This window comes from Fistularia commersonii, chromosome 22 (assembly GCF_037954325.1).
Source record: "Fistularia commersonii isolate RoL2024-O1a breed Wild chromosome 22, RoL_Fcom_v1.0, whole genome shotgun sequence".
Taxonomy (NCBI): domain Eukaryota; kingdom Metazoa; phylum Chordata; class Actinopteri; order Syngnathiformes; family Fistulariidae; genus Fistularia; species Fistularia commersonii.
In genome coordinates, this window is record NC_141305.1 from 7,302,590 (window position 1) to 7,329,376 (window position 26,787).

General features: G+C 42.0%; 2 protein-coding genes and 1 long non-coding RNA gene across 3 annotated transcripts; 1 reads left to right on the forward strand and 2 right to left on the reverse strand.

The window, feature by feature from the left end:
• Positions 1 to 492: 492 nt before the first annotated feature.
• On the reverse strand, positions 493 to 2,619 carry LOC147221563 (histone H2A.V). Its single transcript, XM_086169140.1, has 5 exons — positions 2,488 to 2,619; positions 1,452 to 1,529; positions 1,225 to 1,338; positions 1,008 to 1,137; positions 493 to 880 (listed from the first exon to the last, which is right to left on the reverse strand). Exons 1-5 carry the CDS (start codon positions 2,488 to 2,490, stop codon positions 819 to 821), a joined length of 387 nt encoding a protein of 128 aa, XP_086025266.1. The 5' UTR covers positions 2,491 to 2,619; the 3' UTR covers positions 493 to 818.
• Positions 2,620 to 3,046: 427 nt separating this feature from the next.
• On the forward strand, positions 3,047 to 4,343 carry LOC147221564 (transcriptional regulator protein Pur-beta). Its single transcript, XM_086169139.1, has one exon. It carries the CDS (start codon positions 3,066 to 3,068, stop codon positions 4,137 to 4,139), a length of 1,074 nt encoding a protein of 357 aa, XP_086025265.1. The 5' UTR covers positions 3,047 to 3,065; the 3' UTR covers positions 4,140 to 4,343.
• A 5,515-nt stretch (positions 4,344 to 9,858) lies between these two features.
• LOC147221565 (uncharacterized) lies at positions 9,859 to 14,727 on the reverse strand. Its single transcript, XR_015107833.1, has 6 exons — positions 14,498 to 14,727; positions 14,248 to 14,399; positions 13,962 to 14,038; positions 13,727 to 13,808; positions 11,353 to 11,483; positions 9,859 to 11,217 (listed from the first exon to the last, which is right to left on the reverse strand). It is a non-coding gene; the product is annotated as an uncharacterized LOC147221565 (long non-coding RNA).
• Between the last annotated feature and the right edge of the window lie 12,060 nt (positions 14,728 to 26,787).

The window sequence follows — 26,787 nt, forward strand, 5'->3', positions numbered from 1 at the left end:
ATCTTTACAACAAAGAAGTTCATCACTTTGCTGAAAAACTTGACAACTTCACCCCCAGGCTGCTCCTCGCAGGTTTGGTCTCAAAGTCTTGCTTCGAGTTCAGATCTGGCACCTGTCAGGAGACTGAGTGTGCCTTGCGGTTATAGGGATTAATGTTTGGTTACAGAATTGAGAAGACAAAGAAAAAACATGCTGGGTCAATGGCACCTTTAGACAACCATTGTCAGTGTAACTGACACTTTTTTACCTGTTAAGTCCATCCAGCTCCTAACACGGTCAGAGGGCAAGTTGTTTCTAACTTGTTGAATCGGATATTAAAAATGTCTTAATGCAGAGCTAACACTGGTCAGTTTAAAATATAAGCAAGTCCAAAAAAGGGCGGGAAGGGGGATATCTTGCATTTCTCTGTAATACACTGTTCAAAAAAATATCCTCTTAAGAATGTCCATCGGGGAAATTTTTTTCACCTCAACGAAAGAACCACAAGACAACTTTTATATAAAAACAGTTTTAACAATTTCTTTTTTCAGTATAAAACACAACATAGTCTCAGGCCAATCAAACAAATTCACTGTCACCATTGGAAATAATCAACTCCCCAGTCGAGCATCCTACAATAAACATACAAAGGTTCTTTTTTTTGTAATTTGATTTTCTGGAGGGTTTCTCATTTTTTCCTAGTAATAGGGGGGAAATTAACAACACAAAGTCTAACAATCACTCTTCTTTTGCTATAATATTAATAATAAAAAAAAAACAATTGTGAACTCCTGGTCCGTTCAAAGCACCAGCCCCGGATATTCTGGTCAATGTGGCATCTACGCAGTCTTCTGCTGACCCTTCTTCCCGATGAGGGACTTATGGATGTGGGGAATGACACCTGGAAATCAATATGAAGCGAAATTACACGTTTGAAGAGCAATATTTAAACTTGTAGTACTTTGCTTTAACAGTGGAATATAGCGAATCACTAACGGTTAACTTTAACATTGAATTGTGACAATTACCTCCTCCGGCAATCGTTGCCTTGATAAGAGAGTCCAACTCTTCGTCACCACGGATGGCCAGCTGCAAGTGACGGGGAGTGATACGCTTCACCTTCAAGTCTTTGGAAGCATTGCCCGCCAACTCTAGTACCTGGTCATAATAAGATGGGGGTGGAATGTTTAATGCATTTAAAAAAAAAAGTGGGGGGAAGACACACCAAGGACAAAATAGTCTTACTTCAGCGGTGAGGTACTCAAGAATAGCAGCACTGTACACAGCTGCTGTTGCCCCTACACGGCCATGGCTGGTCGTACGAGTCTTCAAGTGCCTATGGATACGTCCCACGGGGAACTTTTAGAAGAAAAAGATTTTTCAAAAAGTTACAAACAAAAAAAAAAACCTATGGAGAGCAACAAAAGGATGGGAAGCTGTAGAAACGGGAAGTGTAATTTTTTTCGATTTACCTGTAGACCAGCTCTCTGTGAGCGTGACACTGCTTTCGCCTTAGCTTTGCCACTGTCTTTTCCTGCCTTGCCACCAGCCTACAAATTAAATAAACAAAAAAAAAAGTCAAAAATTATATTTTGAAGACTGGACAAAGAGTGGATGCCGGGGGCAAAAGAAATATCTTCTGCAAATCGACAATCTAAATAAACCAGTAAACCTGAATAACAAGATTTCAAATTTTAGAGTTGGGAGGGGGGAATCAGGACATTCTCGCAAAATCGCGCGACAATAGCGCCGCGGTGAACACTGGAGGCTGAACTGACTGTTACCGCTTTCCCGCCAATCAAAGTAAAACATAATAAATTACAGGCGGTGGCCGTTAACGATTTCCAGAAACCCCTTTCTTAGAATTTGACGTGAAACCAATTGAATCTTGAAATTAACGAGAAGCATACGGTCGCTATGCGTGAAGTACGGAGAACTGACAGCGGATTGAAGCCTGCAACCCCGCGGCAAACCGACAACAGCCAGGCCTCTTAACAATTTCAAATTAGTCGGTATGTCGGGGGTGGAGGCAAAAAAAGTTTGGTCGTTTGCAATCGGCTCTCTGTGATTGCATTTTTCGGTCGATTGTAAACAAATACCGTGTAGCTTCGAGCGTCCCGTTGAGCTAATGGAATAGCTGGATGCGGCTAGCTAACGGTTGCTAATCCGCCTTTCACAGACCGACCGCGTTAAAAGCCACTTCACTTAGATTTAAAGTTCGTGTTAAAACGGACTGTTGGTGTTTCCTTCGGGTTTTTTTAAGACACGCCTCGGGAAGTGCTGCGTTTTAAATGATCAATAAAACACCCACATAAGTCAGACTTCCCGTGTTAAAATTTTAGCTGACAGTTAGCTCTTTGGTTAAACCTTTTTTTATCCACACACCTTCCGATCGAATTTCCCCAGTTCAAATTCAAAACAGCACTTTCCACGGTCGCGAAATAAATCCAGAAAAAGAGGGCCGATAAGCCTCGGCGAGGCATTTTGCATTACCCGACGAGCACATACCATTTTTTCCTGCGCGTTGTTTGATTGCAGAAATGAGTAGATACCAAACAATTTCGGCTTCCGAAAGCAAAGAAACAATAAACCCTTTCGCAAGTCTTTTGCATGCGACTCGTCGTGGGAGTCCGTGCTTCCAATTACAGGGCGTGTTATTACTTCGAATCTCTGCACGGGCCAATCGGCGAACGGCTTGCAGGCCCGCTACCCATCCCCCACACTGGGATCATCGCGCCTGCCTTTGCGCACGGAACCAACAAGTAGGCGGGACTGTGAGTGTGGAGTGTCCTTCCAGGGGCATCCGTCCCAAAAATGTACAATATACATAACCGGGTCCCCGCAGTTGCGAATAACCTCAGGAATTTCAGCACGAAAGCACCGTTGACGTCCTCCGCACCGAATTTTTGTCAGTGTCACAAGCGGTGAAACTGCCAACGCGGTGAATGCCCCCCCTCCCGCGCAGGCGATATGCGTTAAATATGAGTTTAATACTCACGTTGCTCATATGGACTGTAAATACAATATGTACTCGAACGTCACACGGAGGGCGTGGGCGTTGGAATGACGGACGGAGCGATTAGCCAATGGGAGGGCGGAGACTCCGTCTGATGTTGAAGTTGGCAGCCGCCGGGGCCAATCGGGAGCCGCCTTGCGGCGTCCGGTTTGGTCCGCGAGCTCGGCGAGCAAAGGGGGTGGGGGTCAAAGATACGCAGAGAAACGGGCTGCTGGTGGCGAAGATGGCGGATGGGGACAGCGGTAGTGAGCGCGGTGGCAGCAGCGGCGGCGGAGGGGGAGGCGGCGGCGGCTTCCAGCATTACCAACGCGAGCCGGAGACCCAGGAGCTGGCCTCCAAGCGGCTGGACATTCAGAACAAGCGCTTCTACCTTGACGTGAAGCAGAACGCCAAAGGCCGGTTCATCAAAATCGCCGAGGTCGGCGCCGGGGGCTCGAAAAGTCGACTGACCCTCTCCATGTCAGTCGCGGCGGAGTTCCGCGACTACCTGGGGGATTTCATAGAGCACTACGCCCAGCTCGGGCCTAGCACCCCGGAGCAGATCGCCCAATCCTCCGGCGGGGACGACACCGGGCCTAGACGGGCCTTGAAGAGCGAGTTCCTGGTGCGCGAGAACCGCAAATACTACCTCGACTTGAAGGAGAACCAGCGGGGTCGCTTTCTCCGGATCCGGCAGACCGTCAACCGAGGCCCGGGCTTCGGAGTCGGGGTGGGCGGCATCCCCGGAGCGGGCCTGCAGGCCGGACAGACCATCGCCCTCCCGGCTCAGGGCTTGATAGAGTTCCGCGACGCCTTGGCCAAGTTGATAGACGACTACGGCGGCGACGAGGAGGAGCTGGCCGGCGGCGGCGGCGGTGCCGGCGGCTACAGCGAGCTGCCGGAGGGCACCTCGATCATGGTGGACTCGAAGCGGTTCTTCTTCGACGTGGGGTCCAACAAGTACGGAGTTTTCCTGCGGGTGAGCGAGGTGAAGCCCAGTTACAGAAACTCTATCACCATCCCCTTCAAGGCTTGGAGCAAGTTCGGCGGCGCGTTCAGCCGCTACGCCGAGGAGATGAAGGAGATCCAGGAGCGGCACCGGGATAAGATGTACGAGAGGAGAACCGGCGAGGAGTCGGAGGGCGACGACGTGGACGACGATTGACGGACAGGTCGCCCCCCCCCCACTCCCACTCCCACTCCCACCCAGTACACCTCCACACACCCCCCACCCAACCACCCACCCCGACCCCCCCCCCCCCCTTTACCCCCTTACCCCCACCCCGACCCCCCTCCCGTGATGAAGCTGACAACATGATGCAAAAAGCCTGGAGATAAAAAAAAAAAAAAAAGAAAACCGAGGGAGAGAGAGAGAGAGGAACGACTATTCTGTGCATGACGAATCGAACTTTAAAATGCTAAAAAAAAGAAAAAAAACTTGTTTTTTTTTTTTTAAAGTATATTTGACTGAGAAATTACTGTCTATATAAGAGAATCATGTTCTAAAAAAAAAAAGTTTAGGTGGATGTTATAGCTGACCGCGGTAGTCAGCTCCTGTTTGAAAAAAAAAACCCCGCCCCATTTATAAAAAAAGATATATATCTATATAGATGGTCCGTTTTTAAAAACCTCACACATGTAGCCCAGCCAATTCAGTTCGACAGTGCTTGAGTCGCAGTTGTTAACTGCCTACCCGATCGGTCAAGAGCTCACCTGGCGCTGACCTGTTGTTTGTGTGTGTGTGTGAGCGTGGTTTTTTTTTTTGTTTTTTTTTTAAGCCAGGAAAGTGAATGTGTGTGACCCCCCCCCCCCCCCCCCCCCCAAAAAAAAAACACCCGACGGCAAACAAACGAGCAAACAAACCGACAGGTGCGGCGTGACATCGAACCCACGCCCGCGCTGCTCACCGTACGCGCACGTGCGTGTGTTTTGTCCAAAGTGACCTGTAACAAACGGCTTGCCCGGCAGAGACCCACCAACACCCAGAGCCTTGGTGTCAGCGAAAGCAGCGGGGGGGGGGGCGAAGGGGGAGGGCATCCTCGGCGTGGCGGGACATCCCATCCGGCACGGCGAGGTCCTGCGAGCTGATCTGTTACAAGCACATGACTCATTTGGATTCTCTGCACAATCCAGATGAGTCGTCCTCTTCCTCCTCCTCCTTCCTCCTTCCAGCCCTCTTGTAGTCTTCCCTCCCCCGCCTATCCTCCAGGTGCTCACCTCCCCGGTCCCACGGCTGAATTCCAGCGGCGCCTGCTCGTATAAGTGGCTTTTTTTTTGTTTTGTTTTACGTCTCAGGGCCGGCGAATCCCATCTAAACTTTAGTGTTTGTGTGTGTGTGTGTGTGTGCGTGGGTAGGAGGCTGGTTCGTGCCTGACGTTCATCCAGGGGTTGTCTGTATCTGGCCGGCCACTTTCTGGACGGCATCCCACATGGCACGCTACAGGGGCCTCCTCTTTTTTTTTTTTTTTTTGTCTACCCCTTCCTATCCTACCCTCCGCGACCTTTCGTCGTCGCGGGGATTGGACGCGGTGAGCTCAGGCCTCTATAGCACTCGTCAAGATTTCTTTTTTTTTTTTCTTCCCTTCTCTCTCTCAAGTTAATATGGCTGAGTTTGAGCGACCGTCTCAAGGGGGAAAATCCACCTTGTCGGTTATTTAGGGATCCTTTTATCTTGAACTCAGACCGTTAGCGACTGAAGCAATATTCAGTCTGATTGTAAGACTAATTAGGTGCTTTGGGAAAACAAAAACCCACCGAAGGGTGCTGTACCTAAAGGAAAAAATATATATACTGGAAGAGATTTACTTACTAAAAAAAAAGATAAATCGAGTATAGATAGAATTATTTTTCAAAAGAGATATATTGAAATATGTCTTAGAAATATGAGACATTTATTAGATAAAGCTGCCTAAAGTGATTTATTTAAAAACACTAAACTTGGACGCAACTGTCCAGGATGATATTTCATACCTGCTTTCGTTTGTTTTAGTTTTGTTTTTTCCTCGTCCGGGTTCGTTTTCCTAACATTTCTTTCGGGTTCCTCTACAGAGGAACGTTTTAAAGAGTACAGCGAATTGATAACAAAGAGTATGCTATAGCAATTTTTAGATAAAACAAACATTTCAAAAAAAGAAAAAATAGTTTGAAAAAAAAAAAAGCAACAAAAAAAAAAAAAACCCAAACGAAACAAAGCGACTTCATCGAAGTAGTTTGTCAGCAAAACACTCGGCACTCCAGTTCACTTTACAGAACATCCCCCTCGTTTCAATCTACACCCGTTCCGCCATCTCCTCTCATGAATTGGCTTTTCATCGGTTGCCATACGACGCAGTTACAACACAAGAAAGAGTAAAAAAAAATTAAATTCCAAAAAAAAAAAAAAAACAAGGACAAGCCGTCAAGCATCCACAGTCATCAGACGTTTCTGTCTCTGTGCTTCTTTTTAAATTTGTTTTTTTTTTTCTGTTTGTTTGCATGCCTGCTCTTGGCACGGAGCTGCTTTTTTTTTTTTGTTCTTGTGTTACTTTTTCTCCACATACTCTGATTGCTGTAACGATGGTATTTATCCTCTTTTTATTTTGTGAGAGCGGTTTCCGTTTTTATTTTGTATTTTTTCGCCATGGGAAGAAAAACAAAACGTTTACTTCATAGCCTAATAAATAATAATAGTTTAAAAATGAAATATTAAAAGAAAAAAAAAGCCACCGAATTCCCATGCTTTGTTCTTTTTTTCGGGGAATGTCGCTTGTCATCGTCCTACTTCCTTTTTTTTTTTTTTTTTTTTTCGGTGTGTAAAACCTCTCGTTGAATTTTACTTTACCCACTTCAACACAGCAGAAAAATGCCATATGAAAAAAAAAAACACCTGGGAGCAATAGTTTTATTTTATTTTTTTTTCTTTTCTATTGATATAAATATACTATATATAATATTACACATGAGATTGAACTACATCCTTCTTCCTGTACTGTGTTACGTGAAATGGCAGCTGTTTTCAGTCGTGTGTTCTGCTGTAATATTCTACCAAGTTCCTTTCAACGAGAAATAAAAAAAAAAAGGTTTTTTGCTCAGGAGAGGCGTGGTCTTTTTCTGTGCTATGTCTACAACACTGATATTACTTTTTTTTTTTTTTTTTTTTTTAAATATCACCGCTCTGTTACATCATCCTTGAAGCTCACGGAACTTGTAAGAACAAGCGTTTCCTTTTTATCTTACATAGTGGAGTTCATGTTTTGACTTGGTTCCCGTGAGTTTTAAAATCTTAAAGAGTTTTTGAACAACTTCAATTATTCTTATTTATTCATGTATTTATTTTCCTTACATGGTTTGCTTTGGATCTGGTTTTAAAACCAAAGAGGCCAAATTCTCATCGGCATCATTTCAAAAAGATGGAATGATAAAGGAATGATAATATTAATAAAAATAACTTTCGTCAATCATTCTGGCAGTGGGATTATGATTTTATCTTTTAAAATTCTCATTCATATGATGATGTCATTGAACATGTTTCGTCAGTATTTTCAGTTTATTTTATTTTAGATAATTGAACAAAATTTTTTTTTCATACCAAGGTCTCCCAAATTATTGACTTTATGCCAATATGATCAATATTCTTTTTTTGACCTACTATATTTTCTGTTTATGTTTGTTATTACTCCTCATGAATACCTTACAGGTCAATATGACATTTTAGTCGAATCACTTATGAAAATTATAATTATGGTTGGTTGTTTGATTATCAAAGTATTAATCATTAATGTTAATACAAATTTCCAAAATAAAATTGGTTGAATTTGAACAAAAAACATTCAGATTTTTTTCCAAACTATTTCCATAAATAAATCAGATTACATGATTATTTGTTCTTTTTTTTACTGTTTTTTTAATATATTTCCTTTTTTTTCTTATCTCTACAATACTTTAAAGGGAAAAAAAAAGATAAAAACAATAGGGTAAACAAGTAACAACTCATGAAAACTGATAATAGATCTATAACTGATCAGGAAACTTTATGCCATTAAACGTGGTTGTAAGCAAAACGCTTAATATATTTAACCCCGCAAGAGACACAGAGCCATGTTGAATCATATAAAAATAATTAATTTTGATTGTATTTGCATGAGATCAGCGTGTTTTAAGCGGTTTTGGTTTTCATGGTCTTCTTCAGGAAGCAGATCAGAAATGATGGGTTGGAGGAGGAGCGGTGGGGAAAGAACCTCCTTCGAGGGGGGGCCTAAAAATACCCGTCGCAGGGGGGCAACGGGGCAACATGTGAAAGGCCTGACAGAGCGCGTTTTATTTTAGAGGTACTGAAAGTTGGCCAGCTGTCTGCAGTCTGTCAAGGCCTGCACTTAGGAGGGACGATTCAGGGAAGGAAACGAGGGGGTGGGAAAATGTTTCACAGTAAAACGTCCCGTCTGTTTGTTTTTTTTGTTGTTTTTTTTAGTATTATTCAGTTTTAATTCTAATTTCAACTTTTGTTCATTTTGATTTGGGGTTTCATCTTGTTTTCAATTTACTTTTTCAGTTTGATTTTGCATGAAACTCAATGTCTGAATATGTCGATCAGCACAGTTCAATGTGCTGTTTGTTTGTTAATATTTCGGGTATCCTTGGTGACAGAAATCCCTCGAAACTATGACAGATACTTGAATGAATGGTTCCTTTTTTCAATTCACCATGATATCTTGACATTGATGAGTCAAAACAAGGCCATTTTCACATCGGCCACCTAGCCTACAATTGGGTGCCATTTTTGTAGTTTTTAAGGATATTTTATTTCGAGCAGTACATCCATTGACAGATACTCTCAACCTATACTCCATGAAGTTTCAGAGGGCAAGATTGTACTTGGTGCTCCACTTTAAAAGAAACTGGCTCATAAAATTGTAGGTCGGTAAAAAAATACAAATATTTTTTGCATTTTTTTACCGACATTCTAGAAGGAAATGATGTCATGTCAGGAGGACACTATCCCGACTGTGCTTTGATGGACATGTTAACAGTAACCCTGTAGGGCCGGACCTTCCCAAGGGTGGGCGAATCAGCAGACTGTCGCTCCGCGGCGTGACGTTTGGCCGCATGTGATCAATCAGGGCCTTGTTGAACGTGAGAGCGTGGATAACCTCCACGCCACGACTCATCGCCTCCGCAGCACAAACAACCCTTTGACAAAGGGACAAATGTTTTCGGGAGGGGGGGTGGGGGGGTGTGGGTGTGCTCCAGGGGTCAGTGTCAGAGCTGGGCTAGGGGAGGTGGGGTGGGTTTGGAGGGGGGTTTGCACGTGACATCATCAGGTTTTACCATCAGGGGATGCTGATGCTAAGTCCCACTGCTGCGCTCACTGCTAGCATTTTTCTAAGCCTATAATTCAACAGTGTTTGGGCTCATATGTGCACACATGCTTTCATTCATGCAAACACCCCCCCCCCTCCACCCACCCTTCTACTCTGTCTCTCTCTCTCTCTCTCTCACACACACACACACTCTGCCCCGCGTGTATTTATTCAGATAGGAGAAATTAAACGGGACAGAGTGCTGTTTTGTACGAGCTTGAGAGAGAGGACGGCCCAAGGGCACCTAATACCTCGCCGGGCTGAGAGCCAGTCAAAGAGGGGATTATTTCTCGCCGCCGCCACTCCATCCGTCCGGATGAGCCTCCATCAACGGAGGCACAAGCCGGAGGTAACCACCACCACCACCCCCCCCACGCCTGCTACTCACAAGAAAGTCACTCAACTTATTTATAAATTATATTATCGCCTTTAAAAAATAATTGCCTATGTCATTTGTTGGACTTTTTTTTTGTACGTCAGCTCTTTATTCGACATATGGCTTGGTTTTTTGTGTTTTTCTGAAAAAAAAAAAAAAAAAAACACTGAGGAGATTGTTTTAAGAACATGAAGATATAGTATATTTGTAATTTGTTTATTAACAAACTAGCATATGTTGTTCACACTTGCCAAAATTTTTATTAAATCCTAATATGCTGATTGATTTGCTCACACATCTCAATTTTGATTATTTTTTTAACCAGTTAGAAAAAACAAACTAATATGATAAAATTTTGCAATGAAAGGTGAATGACTTTTCTGTTTGTCTTCTTCAAGAAAGTCAAACTCAGGCACTGAAAAAAAGGCGATGACAGGAGGAAGAAAAGGATGGATGGTCGGAGCGTGTCCTAAGCGTGTCCTAAGCGTGTCCTAAGTGTGTCCTAAGTGTCCAAAGTAGACTTCCAACAGCTGGTGGAGCAGTAGATGTTGAGGAGCAGAGGACCAAGTACGTTGCCCTGAGGAACACCTGGTTGGAATAATGACACCAGAAAGGAATCTGGTGTTTCCTGCTGAAGATGATCAACAGCCGTTCTTCTCCAGAATTTTTCTGAAAGGTTTTTTTTTTGGAAGTTTGCAAATTTTAGCAGGGTCAGGATTGGGCTTCTTTTACTTTTAAAAATATAAAAATGAAACTACACAACGCTTCAGCAATATGAGCCTGCCATGTTCATCAGCAAGGTTTGGTTCTTTGCTAGCGCCGCCTTAAACCACTGTCATAAGATAATACATTTTATATAAAGTGCCTTACTTGACACTCAAGGGCAGCATACATACATATACAAATTCACAAAATGAAGATTTAAAAGAAACAAAAATAATAGCAAAAAAGGGACAAAATGGTGAAAGTAAAAAGAATGACAAAAATTTATTATAAGATAAAACTATTAATCCTGAAGGCAATTCTCATTCCAGATGGCTTCATAACTGTAAAGTGAAGAGTAAAATTGCACATTGTATAAAAATGACGTAATACAGAAATATATTACATGTGACATCGAACTTGATATAGCTTGTGGTAGTGAGATTAATAATGCACGTTTTCATGTAAAAAAAAATAACTTAGCTCATGATGTTGAATGTAGTTTAGCACATGGTTTAAGATTGAAAAAAGTAGTATTGCACATGATACACAAAATGACGTAATCTAAAGGTGCACACGAGAATGAACATATCATCCATTTGTTGGTGTTGAAGATAATACCGAAAATAGAATTGGTGCTATTGTCTACTAGCAATTGTAGCGTTGCATGCTCAAGTTTACTTTGCTTGAAAGCATATTTCTGGGGAGCAGAAAACACAATTTGCCCAGAGCAGTTTTATTTTCATGACTTCCATCTTCCATAAGGTGGTGGTTGTTTGGTTTGATCCAGTGACATGCAGCCAGTCGAGGCAGCGGAGGCCGGGCCTCACCTGTCATCATGAAAAGAAAAAAATAAATTAAATGGTTATATTTATTCAGTGGTTTGCACTATATAGTTATTTTCCACGTAGCTTCACCATTTTTCGTCATTTTTTTCAAAATCGCTAAAAAAAATTCACATTTACCATTCGAATATGAAGAAGAGACGTGCGGTGACGCGGCAACCAGCTGATCCCACTATGGATTGCGCAATGATTCTGCTAGCTGTGCTGCCATGCTATGCACTGAGACCATAGTTCTGTCTTTGTGGATGTCACTATTAAAAAAAACACATTTAATATATGAACTAAATTTCCATAGTTTAGCTAATGCGTCAACAATTGTAACGTGTTTCTCGTATTTCTCGCAATCATAAAACGATTGCGAAGAGACATTAGGTGAGGCACGCAGTGACGGTGCCTCACGGTAGGGGGCACCGCTGATCCCAGGGATCCTTCTTACTACTCGGCTACAGAATAATAGAATTAGCAATAGCAAGCTACAGTAAACAGTTAGCAAGTCAAGTGCAGCCATCCAACTATTTTTTTACCGATCCCATCGGCTTGTATAGCTCACAAACGGTGACGGCTGAATGTAAATCTCCTGGGCAGCTTCTCAACTTTTTGGCCCAGAAGGATCTCATTCAAACTGCACTGAAAAAACTCATAACATACAGTCGGAACAGGACCGATTGAGGACGACTGTCTTCACTGGCAGCGATTTCCATTGAGGCAGAGAGACTTTTAAGACAGGAGAAAGAAACGGAAGACTTCTACAAGCAAGTCATCGATGCTTCAGAAGGAGCGGCGCATGGACTTCATTTATAAGAAAAGGTAAGAGATAATGTGCTTTTTTTCTATGCTACAGTTTGTATGTGCAAAGAATGCTGATATGATATTTTAAACAAAACACGCCAACTGCCGCCAATGAAATGGTGAATAAGCTACTCTGTAGGGTTCACATGTTTGTAAATCTAGCCATGAACCTCACTGCACGTCACTGGTTTGCTCCCACCAGAGGGCGCTCACACCCAGAGAACTAATCCCACAATCGGATACCGATAAGAAATAGAGGTAAACCAATCGCAACATTGGTCAGAATCCCAATCAGTCCCATTTCTGTATTTTTTTTTCCTCAGTTGGAAGTCACGGGCCTCCCCGCCACGTGTAAAATGGTGATTTTAAGGTAGACAACACAAGCGATTCGCCGGAGCCGCTTTTTCGAGGTATCAGGGATCGGATTCCGGGAACGAGGCCGAAGCGCAGGAGCCTGGAAAACATCCCATGGTGTCACGGCGCCTTTCTTTGGCTTCAGGAAAATCCAGACGAAGCTACGGGGAAAAGGCTTTTTCCTCGATCCAATAAAACCGAGCAGGAGTGGAAAATCTAGGTGGCTGTCATGAATAAACGAAAGCAGCGCTGCAATAAGGCAGTAGCCTGGAAGCATCCACTATGAGCGGATTTGAGGGTTTTTAGGTTATAAAGAAAGATCTTATTAGAAAATAAGAGAAAGCCTTCGAGCACTTTACTCCCGATCGCCGTGACGACACTTGGATAATTTTTTTCTGGACAATTTGCGGCCGTTTCCAGGTTCATCCAGATGGCGTCCATCAGCGTCTCGACCCAAACGCGTGGGTGAGAGAGCTGCGAAGAGAGGATGAGGTAGGTGGGTGGGTGGGGGACGAGGACTAACAACCTCACACACACACACACACACACACACAGACATGCACAAATTTTGGTCCCAAGCAGCCGGGGGTTCCTTGCATGCTGAGCAAATATCCTATAGTGGTGAATGAGCTATTTTTAGCCGTTGTTGCCATGAGAGAGGAAAACTCCGCCAACTGTGCGTCTTCTGTGCACACGACACGTCACCCTGCTGCCCGCCGCCAATACAGGAAGAGGGCAGAACATGGGTCTGATCATGCACCATCCTGCACCTAAACAGTAAACCCCCCAAAAACTACCCTGCACCTCGAGAGTCACCCCGCAACCCCAGAATCACTTCGCATCCCCAACACCACCCTGCACCCCAAGAATTATCCTACCTCCCCAGCACCACCCTGCAACCCAAGAACAATTCTGCATCCCACAGCACCATCCCGCACCTCCAGAACCACCTTGCATCCCACAGCACCACTCTGCACCCCCAGGAACACCCTAAATCTCCAACAACACCCCTGCACCCCAAGGGTTATCTCTGGGATGCAACAACCCTAAATCCCATCATCCCATCCTGCAAGCCCAGCACGACCCTTCACCTCAAGAAGCATCCCACAGCCCCAGCACTACCGTACACCCCTAACACCCCCCCCTGCATCCCACATCCCTACCCTACACTCTGAACCCCATCCTGCACCCCAAGAACCTGCATCTCACAGCACCGGAATCCCTCTACACCACCCAGAACATCCCTGATTCCCACCAATACCCTGCAACCCCAGCACCATCCCGCGACCCCAAAACCCCCGCCTGCATCCCCTCAAATCACCAACCCACAGTTCCATCCTAGCCCCCGTACCTCCACCATGCTCCATCTTCCTCTTCTTATTCTTCCTGTCCTTCTTTCTTCTTCCCTCCAGTTCCTCCTCCTCGCTCTGTGACTGGCAAGTTAGGAAAACAAATGACATGGATTTTATCTTTTTAGACAGGATTCTCATTTGATTTAGGTGATTAATTATCTTAATATTTCTAATTCGTTTTGATTTTATCAAATATTTGAATTTTTTTTTAAAGATGACGTAATGACCTCCTACCGTGGTACACGGAGGACGCGCCTGCAGTACCACTCCACGCCACACGGTGGCAGCAGAGGTCAAGTTTTAGCCTTCAGCTGGGTGAGGGTAGCACACACAGGAATGGATGTTATTACATGTTTGTACGTGCATTAGACAGTATCTTAGCTGCAAGGCAATCTGTGTATGTAGCTGACAAGTTTATTCAATAACAATTATAAAATAATCCTCTTAAGTCTCTGTGTTTTTGATGCACAAGTGAGGGAGTGGATGGTTGTTCAATATGTCTTTGAGAAATGGGGCTCACAGTGGATTGTTATCGGTGAAGGGACCGGAAAGCGCGGGTGCTGTGGAGGCCTGCTAGCTAGGCTAGCGGGAGGAATCGACCGCTTCCAGACCAAAACCAGATCCATTTCAAACAAAATGAGTGACCTGGAGATCCAGATAGCCATAAACAAACTGTACAAAAAAAAAAAAAATCAAAATCCAATTCAGGCTGTAGAGAATTTAGCTACAATAAACAAGCAAGCTAGCAGGATGCTAACAAGCTACCTTACCTCCCATTACCTAACAGCAGCCTGAAGCATATCGTTGTCGCTTGACAGTGAAATCTGTTGGATAATTTTCTGTTACCGTTCTATTTTTTTGACATTTCGTGTACCTGTCCGCTTCTCCCTGAACGTTTCCCCTTCTCTCCCCGAGACACACACTTATTGATGCTCTCTCCCCCATTAATCATGTCAGGGTCCTGCAACAGCCTTGGAGATAGGAACCAGTCCACATTCCATCCTTATCTGTTACTGTCACAGTCGCTGGGGCGGACTCGAGCAGGGAACCACATTTCAGAGCAGGGATGGGTTGAAAGCGCTTTTATTGCGTTGAAATGGCAGGACGGGTTGCAGGCGGGACTGCGGAGGCTGGGTCTCACCGGGACGGGTCGCAGACGGGCCCCAGGCAGGGTGGTAGACTGGACGGGTTGCAGACGGGGACAGAGGTTACACCGGCCGACAGGGTCCGGTCGTAACGAGGGAGGGGACAGAGGTTACACCTGGGGTCCGGTCATGGCAAGGATGGGGTCCGGTCGTGACGGGGACGGGTCGTGGCAGGGCTCTGCAGTGATCTGAGAGCCACAATCCCCCGGCGCCAGGCAGAGCGTGCCGCTGCCCTTTATAGGGATCTTGATTAGCGGCAGCTGGCGCCGATTACAATTGGGATCAGGTGTGAACCCTGACAGTTACTCCCTCCATTTTTTGCACAGCACTACATTTATTGGTGTCTGTTTTGTTCACTCCTTGTATAAAAAGGACTCATTATAATCAATAAAATGAGAATCCTACTGGAAGAAAAGTTTCTCTCCACTCCCCATGGTCATTAACTAACCTCATCCACCATGGCTAGGACAGGGGTCGGCGACCTTTAACCTCAAAGAGCCATTTGGACCAGTAAAGAAAACGGACACAACCGTTTTGAAATTTAAAAATGAATCAACATGACATAACTTTTTTTGTCTTTACACTATATATATAAATATTAAATTATAAAAGATATAACAAATAAAAATTTATAAAGTGTTGCTTTTTTTTTTTTTTATAAAATCGATGGAGGGGAAACAGGGAAAATGAAATTACAGTTCTGCATGCAACAAAACATTTTCAACCCCCCCAAAAAATAAACATTGGGTTGAAGAATAATTTTGTGCAAAATACTCTAGTTGATTCCTTATTGCATTGATGAAAAAAGGAGTCAAACTTAAGTTATCCACCTGCAGCAAACTGAAAATGCAGTCTTCTCTCTGTGTGCTCTCATCCCTTTACTGGCAGAAAGAGTGATATATATTTTAGCACATTTTATTTAAATGTTACCAGATAACCATCATTTTCAAATTTGATATTGAATAAAATACATTTTAATTAAATGATAGTCAATTATTTTCAAAAGCTACAGGGAGCCGCCTCAGAGGGATCAAAAAGCCGGTGGCTGCCGACCCCAGGTCTGGGAGATCTGGACCTCAGCCTTGGACTGAGAGGATGAAGTGGGGTTCCCGGGGTCGCTACGGCAACCTTGCCTCAAGACTGTCCTCTACAATTTGGTGTCAGAATTAAGGTAAAAATTGCATTCTATAGGGATTGGATCCGTGTGAGCTGGCTTGTTACGGGTGATTCAAAGACTCAGGTGCGGAACAACAAGACATGAGCAGGACTCAGAATTTAGAAATAAATATTTAATGATAGCCAAAATAAACAGAAATGGAGCCAAACAAAAACTGACTAAGGGACAAAGGACAACTAGCAACACTAGTGAACAGGTCCACTAAAGGCGACTGGAAAATCTAGTGAACAGTTTAACAAACTGAAGGAGACTAGTTTTAACACTTGTGAACAGACCTAAGTGGCGATACAAACTAATGTTATCAATTATCAAACAGGCTACGAACAAACAGGCGAACGAATGAACTGGCAAATTCAGTAAGGCAAGGATTCCTAAGCTAAACAATCCTACGGTACTCAACTGGTGGGAAGGCAGTGAGTCAAGCAGGGGGTTCCAGGCAGGCAGAGCACGGCGTGTGGCGGTGGATGACGGGGTAGCAGACCGGTGGAATGATCCAGGGGTTCTGACGGACAGAAGCTGAGCTGGCAAGGGGGTACTAACAAAACCGGGTAGTCGCATGCGTGACTCAGTGGTCGCCATTGTGGAATGTGACATTCCAGCGATTAGACATCCGGTGTGTGCGGCTTTTAAGCTGCACAGGATGGGTGCGGCCAATCAGCTGCGCCTTGTTTGCTGATTGTCAATTGCTTCCACCTGTCTGCCTCACCGCCACACAACGTCACATGCCCACCTAGAATCAGAGAAGGGAGGAACAGGGAGAACACAACAGACATTGCTTCTCGCGAACATTCCTAGTGGACGTAACATGGCTTGGTGATCTCCATACTAAAATTCAGAAAGCTACTTAAGCTACTTCCAAGATGTTATACAGGCAACGTTTTGTGAAAGTTGTCACTGAAATTTTAGGAACCAGAACCCGGGTGGAACGGTGAGGCCACAGGGAGTGAAAATCAAGAAAATGGAGGATTTCAAGAATGTGCAAGAGTATGAGCAAAATAAGGGTTTTAAATGAGCCCCAGCAGTCAGGAAGGACACAGCAAGTCAGAAAGATGATCCATCCAGATCTCCTTGCAGAGGATGAGGTGGATCAGTCCGAGCAGATAAAAAAAACTCCAGCTAAAACACTGAACGTTGATGTGTAAAGACCATGAAGATCTCTTTCGAAAACGCCACGGATCTAGAACGCCTCTCCCACAGCACTTAAAAGAAAATTAGAATTGCTTTTGAAAGAAAAGGTGAATATAGAAAGGCAAGAAGCAGTCAAGAAACAGACACACAAGCGTTTCCATTTTGGTTATTCGGGGAAAACGTCGTGCCGGAATCGTTTGATTTCGACGTAATGAACCGGATTTCACGAGGTCCCGCAAGTAGACAACAATCTACATTTAAACATGCTACATGCAAATGGGAGGACCACAAAATTTTGATAAAACGACTTCAACACATTCCTTAACAAACAAACAATATTAGCCTGCAGCCTTGCTATCACCAACTACAATTTATCTCTAAACCCTTTTCTTTCACTGCCTCTGCAAAACATTTCAACACCATGTCTATCGCCCCTGGGAAAGACGCACCTTACACCCTGACAGTTAAATTATTTATCCTTTATTTATCCCTGTGGGAAAATTCGTTCTCGGCAATTAACCCATCATGTATGAACAGTTGGCATGCCGTCCGCCAGCGCCAAGGCTGCAGTTTGGGGTTCAGTGTCTTGCTCAACACACTAGCACAGACCTGGCCCACATCCGGCTCAATTAGCTTTTTTTTTATTTTTAATTTATTTTATCTTATTTTATTTTATTTTGCTTTCCCGGCCTGCCAAACTATTTTCTTTGAATATTTTAATAAGCATTTTCAATCAATATTGAATTTAGAAACACCTTATTTTTTACTTTTGTTTAATTTTGTATAGATGATTAAATACAAAATAATGAATGCTCATTAATGATTTTAAAGTTGAAATAAAATGTCAAAAAAAAAAAAATTGCAATTTTCATTTTGTTCAATTTATATAATACCTAGTTGGCCCGCGCATAAAGATTAAATAAGAAATGTGCTCCTTCGGGCAAAATAATTGCCCACCCCTGCACTAGCAGGAGCCGGGAATCGAACCAATGTACATTTCCGAAGGCGGTTGTACTACCTCCTGCACCAAGCCACCCCATTTTTATTTTCTAATTTTTTATTTTTAAATAAATAAATATATATGTCCCCACCCCAGTGTCTACATCCAACCATTGCTTCAAGTTCTGGGGAGATGGTAGCGCATCATACGTAGCTCCTATCATTTCCTAATAACTGAGTTCAACATCCTTTCTAGTGTCTCTCCCTTTGACAGGGAGCCTCAAACACTCAGTGGCCGCATCGACTGAGGCAACAGCCCAAATTGCAAGCGCTACATTTTCAGCTTCTCGGGGATTCCTGACCTTTTTTGTACTTAAAATGCCATGAATCATTTCCTGCCTCAACTGCTCAAATTATCCCTCATCACTGAGTCCTGCATCAAACAATCAACCTGGACTTTACCGGTTTCTCTAACACCTTGGGCACTATCTCACCATTTATCACAAATCTTTTGTCTAATACCTTCTCTTTAATAACTGAAATACTCCTAGACTTATTTAGTTTGACATTCAGTCAAGCCCGCTGCAGATTACTATCGAACTTTTCCAACAACCTGCTAGTACAAGATATAGTTGACGTCACTGTCATCATGTCATTTTTGAAGTCCTAATAATCACCTCCATTGTCAGAATAAAAACTAATGGAGAAATTGTAAACCCCGCCATCATGCAATATCTCCAGCTGCTGCCATACTGTAGTACACTATGCTGTGGTAAAGCAGAGCTGAATCAGCAAAATACACTTTTACTAAACTCTTTCAGCGTTTCCCAACCTTTTTCGAGCCACGTCGCATATTTTACAATGGAAAAGTCACACGGTACAACACCAAGTAAATATGCGTAAAACGTTTTTAATGAAACCGTAGTCTCAATTTACTTGCTCGGTATGAAATGCGGTTGAAAACTACTCTGAGTGTCTATTGTTTTTATTACCCTTTTTATTACAATCATGCTTCTACCTGCAGCTGTTTGAGCAGATACACAGGTTTATTCACTACCTGTTGCCATCTAGTGGAAGAGCATTTCATTGTTCTACATGTCGCTGCATGCCACCATTATTTGTGTTGAATATTTAATTTTTGCAGCAATAAGGTGACAGTGGGCGTTTTTTGTTTTTTTTTAGGATGACTAACAGTTACTTTCCCTGGGTTGTGAGAACATTAAACGCTCAGGTGAAGTAACTCAGGCAATACATCTGCAAAATTGGAGTGAGCAATAATATTTTTTATATATTTTTCAATATAATTCAATTTTTTTTTTTTCAGAATAGGTTGGGCCTGCTGCCAGCACTTCGGTGCCAGATAGTGTTTTTTTTGTTTGTTTTTTTTAACAAATACAAAGATACACAACAACTCTGTTTAGTCTGCGGAAACACAAAAATATACATATATACAAAACTACTCTTCCTATGGCTTTTTGATTTTTGTGTGTATGTGTATACGTGCATAGAATGTATTTTATTTATACTCTTCATATGTTTTTTTGATCATTAAAATACTTACTTTCTGTGCACGTTTACACATGCACACAAATGTTAAACACATTTTTCCTAAATTAAACTCGTGCCTACTGCCTTCAGATTCTGAAGTCCCTTTATAGTGGTGTTGTATAGATCCATTTCCTGTAGATCAGGGGTGTCAAACTCATTTCTCATCACGGGCCACATATGGCCTGGGTAGATGTCAAGTGGGCCGGACCATTAAAATAATAGCATACTCAGCAATAAATGACCAAAATATCATGTCTTTCCTCTGTTCCTCTGTAAAGAAGCACAAGAACATAAGGAAAATGTTGGAATTTAATGAACAATCCTTTTACATATTGAAAAATATAGTAATGCACTTTAAGATTAAATGAGACATATAAAGAAAGGGATTTTTAAACTATTTACACATGTGCATATGAAATCTAAATTGAATCCCTGCCGACACCCTCCAAACTAAAAAGAGTGCTATTAAATGTGTAAAGAAGAAAGTATTTACCTGTCCTGTAAATGTGTAAACTTCATACATGAAACATAAATACACATACAATACATACTGAAAACGCATGGAGTTGCATGAACAGTAGAATTCCACCATACTCGCTAGTAGTGAAGCTGGTGACTAACATTAAATTGCACATATTCGCTAGCAATTAGCTAGCTGGCTTTTACCGCTGCATCACTGATTTCTCGGCTATGGGTGAAAGTGGACGCTGTTTCCTCAGACTAGCCAGCAATTCGTTGATCTTCTCTTTTCTCAGTTGTCTTTGCAAGCTGTCATATTTTTCACGGTGATGAGTCTCGTAGTAGCGCCGTACATTATTTTCCTTAAATACCGAAACTTGTTGCAAACACGCCAAGCACAAAGGTTTCCCGTGCGTCTCCGTAAATAAATATGACGTAGTCAAATTTTCTTTGAAAATTTGACACTCTTTAACTACTTTTCTCTGTTTTGATAACGACATTTTGGCTAATGAGGGCGTAGCGGGGAGGTAGGAAACAGGGTAGAAACAACGTCATAACAAGCAACAGGTGGTGCATTGATAACGTCTGCTGATTGGTCCGTCTCAATGATGCAGATTGTCGTCTACTCTGACCAAAATAGTGCGCCCCCTAGCGGAAAATGCTCGAATTGCATTTAATAAAAAAATTAAATCCTTGTCTTTTATGCATTTTTTCACTTTCAAATTATCCTGCAGGCCTGGTCGAACCCCCTTGCGGGCCGGTTCCGGCCCGCGGGCCGTATGTTTGACACCCCTGCTGTAGAAAGACAGTTAAGTTTGTTTTGCTCATAGTCCATTTCCTTTTATGACTGTGACATTTTACCAAAAGCAACACAAGTTGTAAAAAATAAATAAATTCCTTTTCCTTGATGCGGTTTTCCTGGTTGAGAGAAATATCCTTGTCCTTCACCTGCAGTGAGAATCCTGTTCTCCTCTTGCTAGAGGCGTGTACATTTGACCAGAATAGTTGTGAGCACAAGAAAAAGTAAAATAAATGTAAAATAGATTCTTCTTTTATCCTACAGAAATCACAGGAGTCATCAATATCAATTTTAAATCTTTCTACTTTTTTTTTTGTGATTTTGTAAGAGACTTCCTTGATTTTATTGTTTTTGAAAGAATTTATTACTTTACTACTTTATGAATTTATTAATCTGCAATACTTCATTCCATTTTCAATCATTAAAAATCTATTACTTTACTACTTTATGAATTTATTAACCTGCCATATTAAAAAGTTTTTACTCTACTGCTTTATGAATCTATTAATCTGACACATTTTATTCCAATTTAAATCATTATATGAAGAAGACCAAGAAACTGCAGCCATAGGAACAGTCTACCAAAGGAGTTCTCATGTATTTATTTGAATATTTGTCCTTTGTAACATCCACCCTTCCTAGAAAGATCTTCAGAATTGACATATGACACTCTGCTGTGGAGCCATAAACATGTCTTGGGAAAGCATTACGGATTATGTCATATTCTTTTAGTGGAACTGCAATACCAAAATGGGCAATAAATTCTTCATGAAATACCAGTTGACCATTAACCTTCATAAGCTGTGAAACCAGTGTGATACCGTAGTCAACCCTGCTTTTATAACACTTTCGTTTTATACGGAATACTCCTGTTATTCCAATTGTAATAATTTGTGGGTTTAAAATGATAGTCGTACAACATTTTTCATTGTGAAAATTTGCTAATTGACCCTGATTCCTCCGAACGAGTTGAGATTGAACGAAAATGAAATTCGGGAAAGCGTTCTAAATATTATCTTCTTCATTCATCAGTTTTGTCAACCATTTAATTTTAAAGGTATTATTCAATGTTTCAAAGCTTAGAGCCGCCACACCCTCATTTTGTCTCGTATTACTTAAGACCTCTTTTTTAAGATTATGGCATTTATTTCTCCTTATGACATTGAATAAGCTCTTATCTAGTTTTACATTACATTCTTAAAGTCAAGGACACATAAACTGCTCACAATCTTCCTTCCGCTTCGGACAGCAGATCTCGACCGTTCAGTGAAAGATCCCTTATTAAACCTTTTTGTAATTTGTTCAATTATAAGGTCTGAATTTAAGTTGTCACTGGATTTTTCATCTTTCATTTCTTTACGATTTATCTCCAACAGGTTGCATTCTTTAATTGGAAATAATACCGACTCATGCTTTTGGGATGAAAATACGGTTGCATCATCTGCACGTTGTGACGACTTAAATTTTCTTCCTACTGCAATTATGCCAATAAATAATCCTTATTTTTTATATATGTGCAGTTATAATTTGAGTGATAAAAATAAACTAAAAGGGGCTAAGTGAGCAGTTAATTTCAAAACCAACAATGACGCTAATAATTTCATCCTGCTCAAAATAAATGTTCTCATTCAATCTTTTATTTTATGCACCACTTAAATCACACACTTTTGGTAATAAGAAATAAGAATATTCTGTAAATATTTAATCTTTTTGTATAAATTGTCATTCAGGTTGAAGGGGGAATTACTAATAATCCTATGAAAGTAATTGTTAAAAATAAATCAAACACAATCATACCATCAGATTATAATTTTCTTTGTTAAACTTGTTAATTCATTCACAACTGTAACAATGTGTATTATGCAACAAGCGAATTTCTCCATTGTGAGATTAATAAAGTCTTATCTTAAAGATAAACAACTGATCAACTTTAAACACTAGCAATAAGTGATTTTTATCATAATCATAGTCCAGTTAAACTGCTCAGTGAGAAAAGTCCAATCTGTCTCGGGCTTCAACAAGCGCGTTGAAATCTGGTTCAATGTCTGATGTGGTTTTGTGCAGGAAAGCTGCAAGGTGATCATCGGTAATGGAAGATCCGGAGCTGGATTTGTTAAACTTAATCACTGAAAAATCCAAAGCACTTTTGTGCGTGTCTCCTCACACGTTTGGAAAATCAACCACAAGACCGACCCAAAGCGCTCTGCCAAAAGTGTGTCCGACTGCAAGTCGGTAAATTCCATCTGAACGTTACCGGATGCGTTTTCACCACTGCAAGCGAAGGGAGGAGAAACTATTTCACTCTCAAAGGGAGAAGAAACTAATTCACTCTCAACTGTTTTAAAGTCTTGAAATCGCCTTGGAAACACAACACGCGGCGCGTCTAACATGGATGACCTGTGGAGCTGATCTGCTGACGGTGCAGCTTGCTTCAGTGTTGGCATTTGAGTGAGAATATTACATATATGCATATATATACACTCACCGGACACTTTATTAGGTACATCATGCTAGTAACGGGTTGGACCCCCTTTTGCCTTCAGAACTGCCTCAATTCTTCATGGCATAGATTCAACAAGGTGCTGGAAGCATTCCTCAGAGTTTGGTCCATATTGACATGATGGCATCACACAGTTGGCGCAGATTTGTCGGCTGCACATCCATGATGCGAATCTCCCGTTCCACCACATCCCAAAGATGCTCTATTGGATTGAGATCTGGTGACTGCGGAGGCCATTTGAGTCCAGTGAACTCATTGTCATGTCCAAGAAACCAGTCTGAGATGATTCCAGCTTTATGACATGGCGCATTATACTGCCGAAAGTAGCCATCAGAAGTTGGGTACATTGTGGTCATAAAGGGATGGACATGGTCAGCAACAATACACAGGTAGGCTGTGGCGTTGCAACAATGCTCAATTGGTACCAAGGGGCCCAAAGAGTGCCAAGAAAATATTCCCCACACCATTACACCACCACCACCAGCCTGAACCGTTGATACAAGGCAGGATGGATCCATGCTTTCATGTCGTTGACGCCAAATTCTGACCCGACCATCCGAATGTCGCAGCAGAAATCGAGACTCATCAGACCAGGCGACGTTTTTCCAAACCTCTATTGTCTAATTTCGATGAGCTTGTGCAAATTGTAGCCTCAGTTTCCTGTTCTTAGCTGAAAGGAGTGGCACCCGGCGTGGTCTTCTGCTGCTGTAGCCCATCTGCCTCAAAGTTGGACGTACTGTGCGTTCAGAGATGCTCTTCTGCCTACCTTGGTTGTAACGGGTGGTTATTTGAGTCACTGTTGCCTTTCTATCAGCTCGAACCAGTCTGGCCATTCTTCTCTGACCTCTGGCATCAACAAGGCATTTCCGCCCACAGAACTGCCGCTCACTGGATAATTTTTCTTTTTCGGACCATTCTCTGTAAACCCTAGAGATGGTTGTGCGTGAAAATCCCAGTAGATCAGCAGTTTCTGAAATACTCAGACCAGCCCTTCTGGCACCAACAACCATGCCACGTTCAAAGTCACTCAAATCACCTTTCTTCCCCAGACTGATGCTCGGTTTGAACTGCAGGAGATTGTCTTGACCATGTGTACATGCCTAAATGCACTGAGTTGTCGCCATGTGATTGGCTGATTAGAAATTAAGTGTTAACGAGCAGTTGGACAGGTGTACCTTATAAAGTGGCTGGTGTGTGTATATGTTAATATAGCGCTGTACAGTTCATGCATAAAATCAGACTGACATAAAAGCAGTTTGACATTTAGTTCATTCATCCGAATTGAGGGATGACATTTCAAGAACTCAACTTGTCGTGTTTAAAGGAGAAAGAATGCTGAGTTGCATCCGAATAACGCCATACCTACTGTGAAGCATCATACTTAAGGGCTGTTTTTCCTGCAAAGGGACCAGGATTTAGTTTAGTTTTAGTTTAAAAAGTTTATTAGTGTACAATTACATTAACCCTCATATTATGTTAAGGGTCAATTTGACCCATTTCACCCATTGACCCAATGGGTCAATTTGACCCTTAACATAATATGAGGGTTAAGCACAGAGACAGAGACGTTTGTACCAGATTGTAGCTCATAGCTAATTTCCATCTGTTGTCCTGGGAAGACAATACAAATATAAAACTGTAAAAAAAAAGGCAATATATATATAAAATATACAAGTAGGCAATAAAATAACTATACAATATATGTACAGGCAATAAAATAATGACAGATCCGTGTAAAGGAAAGAATGAATGGGGCCGTGTATCGTGAGATTTTGAGTGAAAACCTTCCATCTGCAAGGCATTGGAGATAAAACGTGGCCGGTCTTTCACCAGGACAATAATCCCAAACACATCGCTCAGGCAACCAAGGAATGGCTTTCATAAAAAGCGTTTCAAGGTCCTGGAGTGGCCTTTCCGGTCACCTGAGCTCAACTTCATGAAAAATCTTTGGGAGGAGTTGAGAGTCCAGCAACCGCCCCCAAAAAATCACTGCTCTGGAAGAGATCTGCATGAATGAATGGACCAAAACACCAGCAATAATGTGTGAAAACCTTGTGTAGACCTACAGAAAAGTTAGACATCTGTCATTGCCAACAGTGGGTATATAAGAAAGTATTGTGATAAACTTTTGTTGTTGACCAAATACTTATTTTCCACCATCATTTGCAAATAAATTCTTTAAAAATTACACTGATTTTCTGGATTCGCATTCCGTCTGTCATAGTTGAAGTGTATTTATGATGAAAATTACAGGCCTCTCTCATCTTTTTAAGCTGGACAAATTGCACAATCGGTGTCACTGCCCCGCTGTAGTCCGCTTCTAACACTGATTTGCACACTTCCTGATGTATAATACAATTAAAAAATATATAATTTCTGCTCAGGGTTCTTTTCTGCCACTTTGTCTTGGACTATCTTTAAAAGACCAACTTTTTTACCGGTGAGATTTGGATAGCCATCTGTTGTCAGTCCTATGTTTTGCAACACATACATTTATCGCTGTTAAGAAGTCACTCCACGTTGAGATTTAGAAGTCTGCGTTGATCCCGTGCACGAAGACGGGGCAGTGATACGTTTGTCGCAGCTCTCATGCAAAACCAGGGAAAAGCACTTAAAGTCAATCCTTCTCATTGCGGCACATTCTCAAAAATCCCTTTTTTTTTGGGACATTAACACAGACGAGTCCGCTAAACACGCCTTAATAAAACTTCCTGTCAGAAAAAATTAGCAACTTGGCTCGCGATACATGCGCGCAGTGACGCACTCTTTATCTTTTTTATTTCTCCTCGTGTTTAGTCACAGAATGATGATGGAGATTTGAATTCTTTTGACAAAGCCACTTGTGCAAACAAACGAAACACATGGTTTTGACTTCTAGAAACAAATATTTAGCTTTCTACGCCTTGTTGAAAACGTGGCATTCAGAATCAGCTTTTCTTTTTTTTACCACGAGTCAGCATTTTAGAGACGTAACCGGTCACTGTGTAAACATTAAGATGGAAATGCATAAAAAAATGCGTCAAACCTTTTTTGAAATAAAAGACTGTTGCGTCACATCCACACCAAAGTACTTGCAATCCTTATAAGATTTATTGACAGCTTTCAAAAATCTGTTTCCAAAACCAAATCTGTGTATAGTTTTGAACATAAATTGATGGATTTATGGAGTCGAATGCATTATAAAAATCTACAAATAAAACAAAACTGTCATCTTCCTCAAATTTGCTATGATATAAACTGTATCCAAAACCAAACAAATGTTATTGCAGATATTTCTGTCGGGCATAAAAGTTTTATAAAATTCACACGTCAACCCATCTTTACAGAGAGACTTTTTGTCTTTAAGGGAATCGATTCACGTTTCA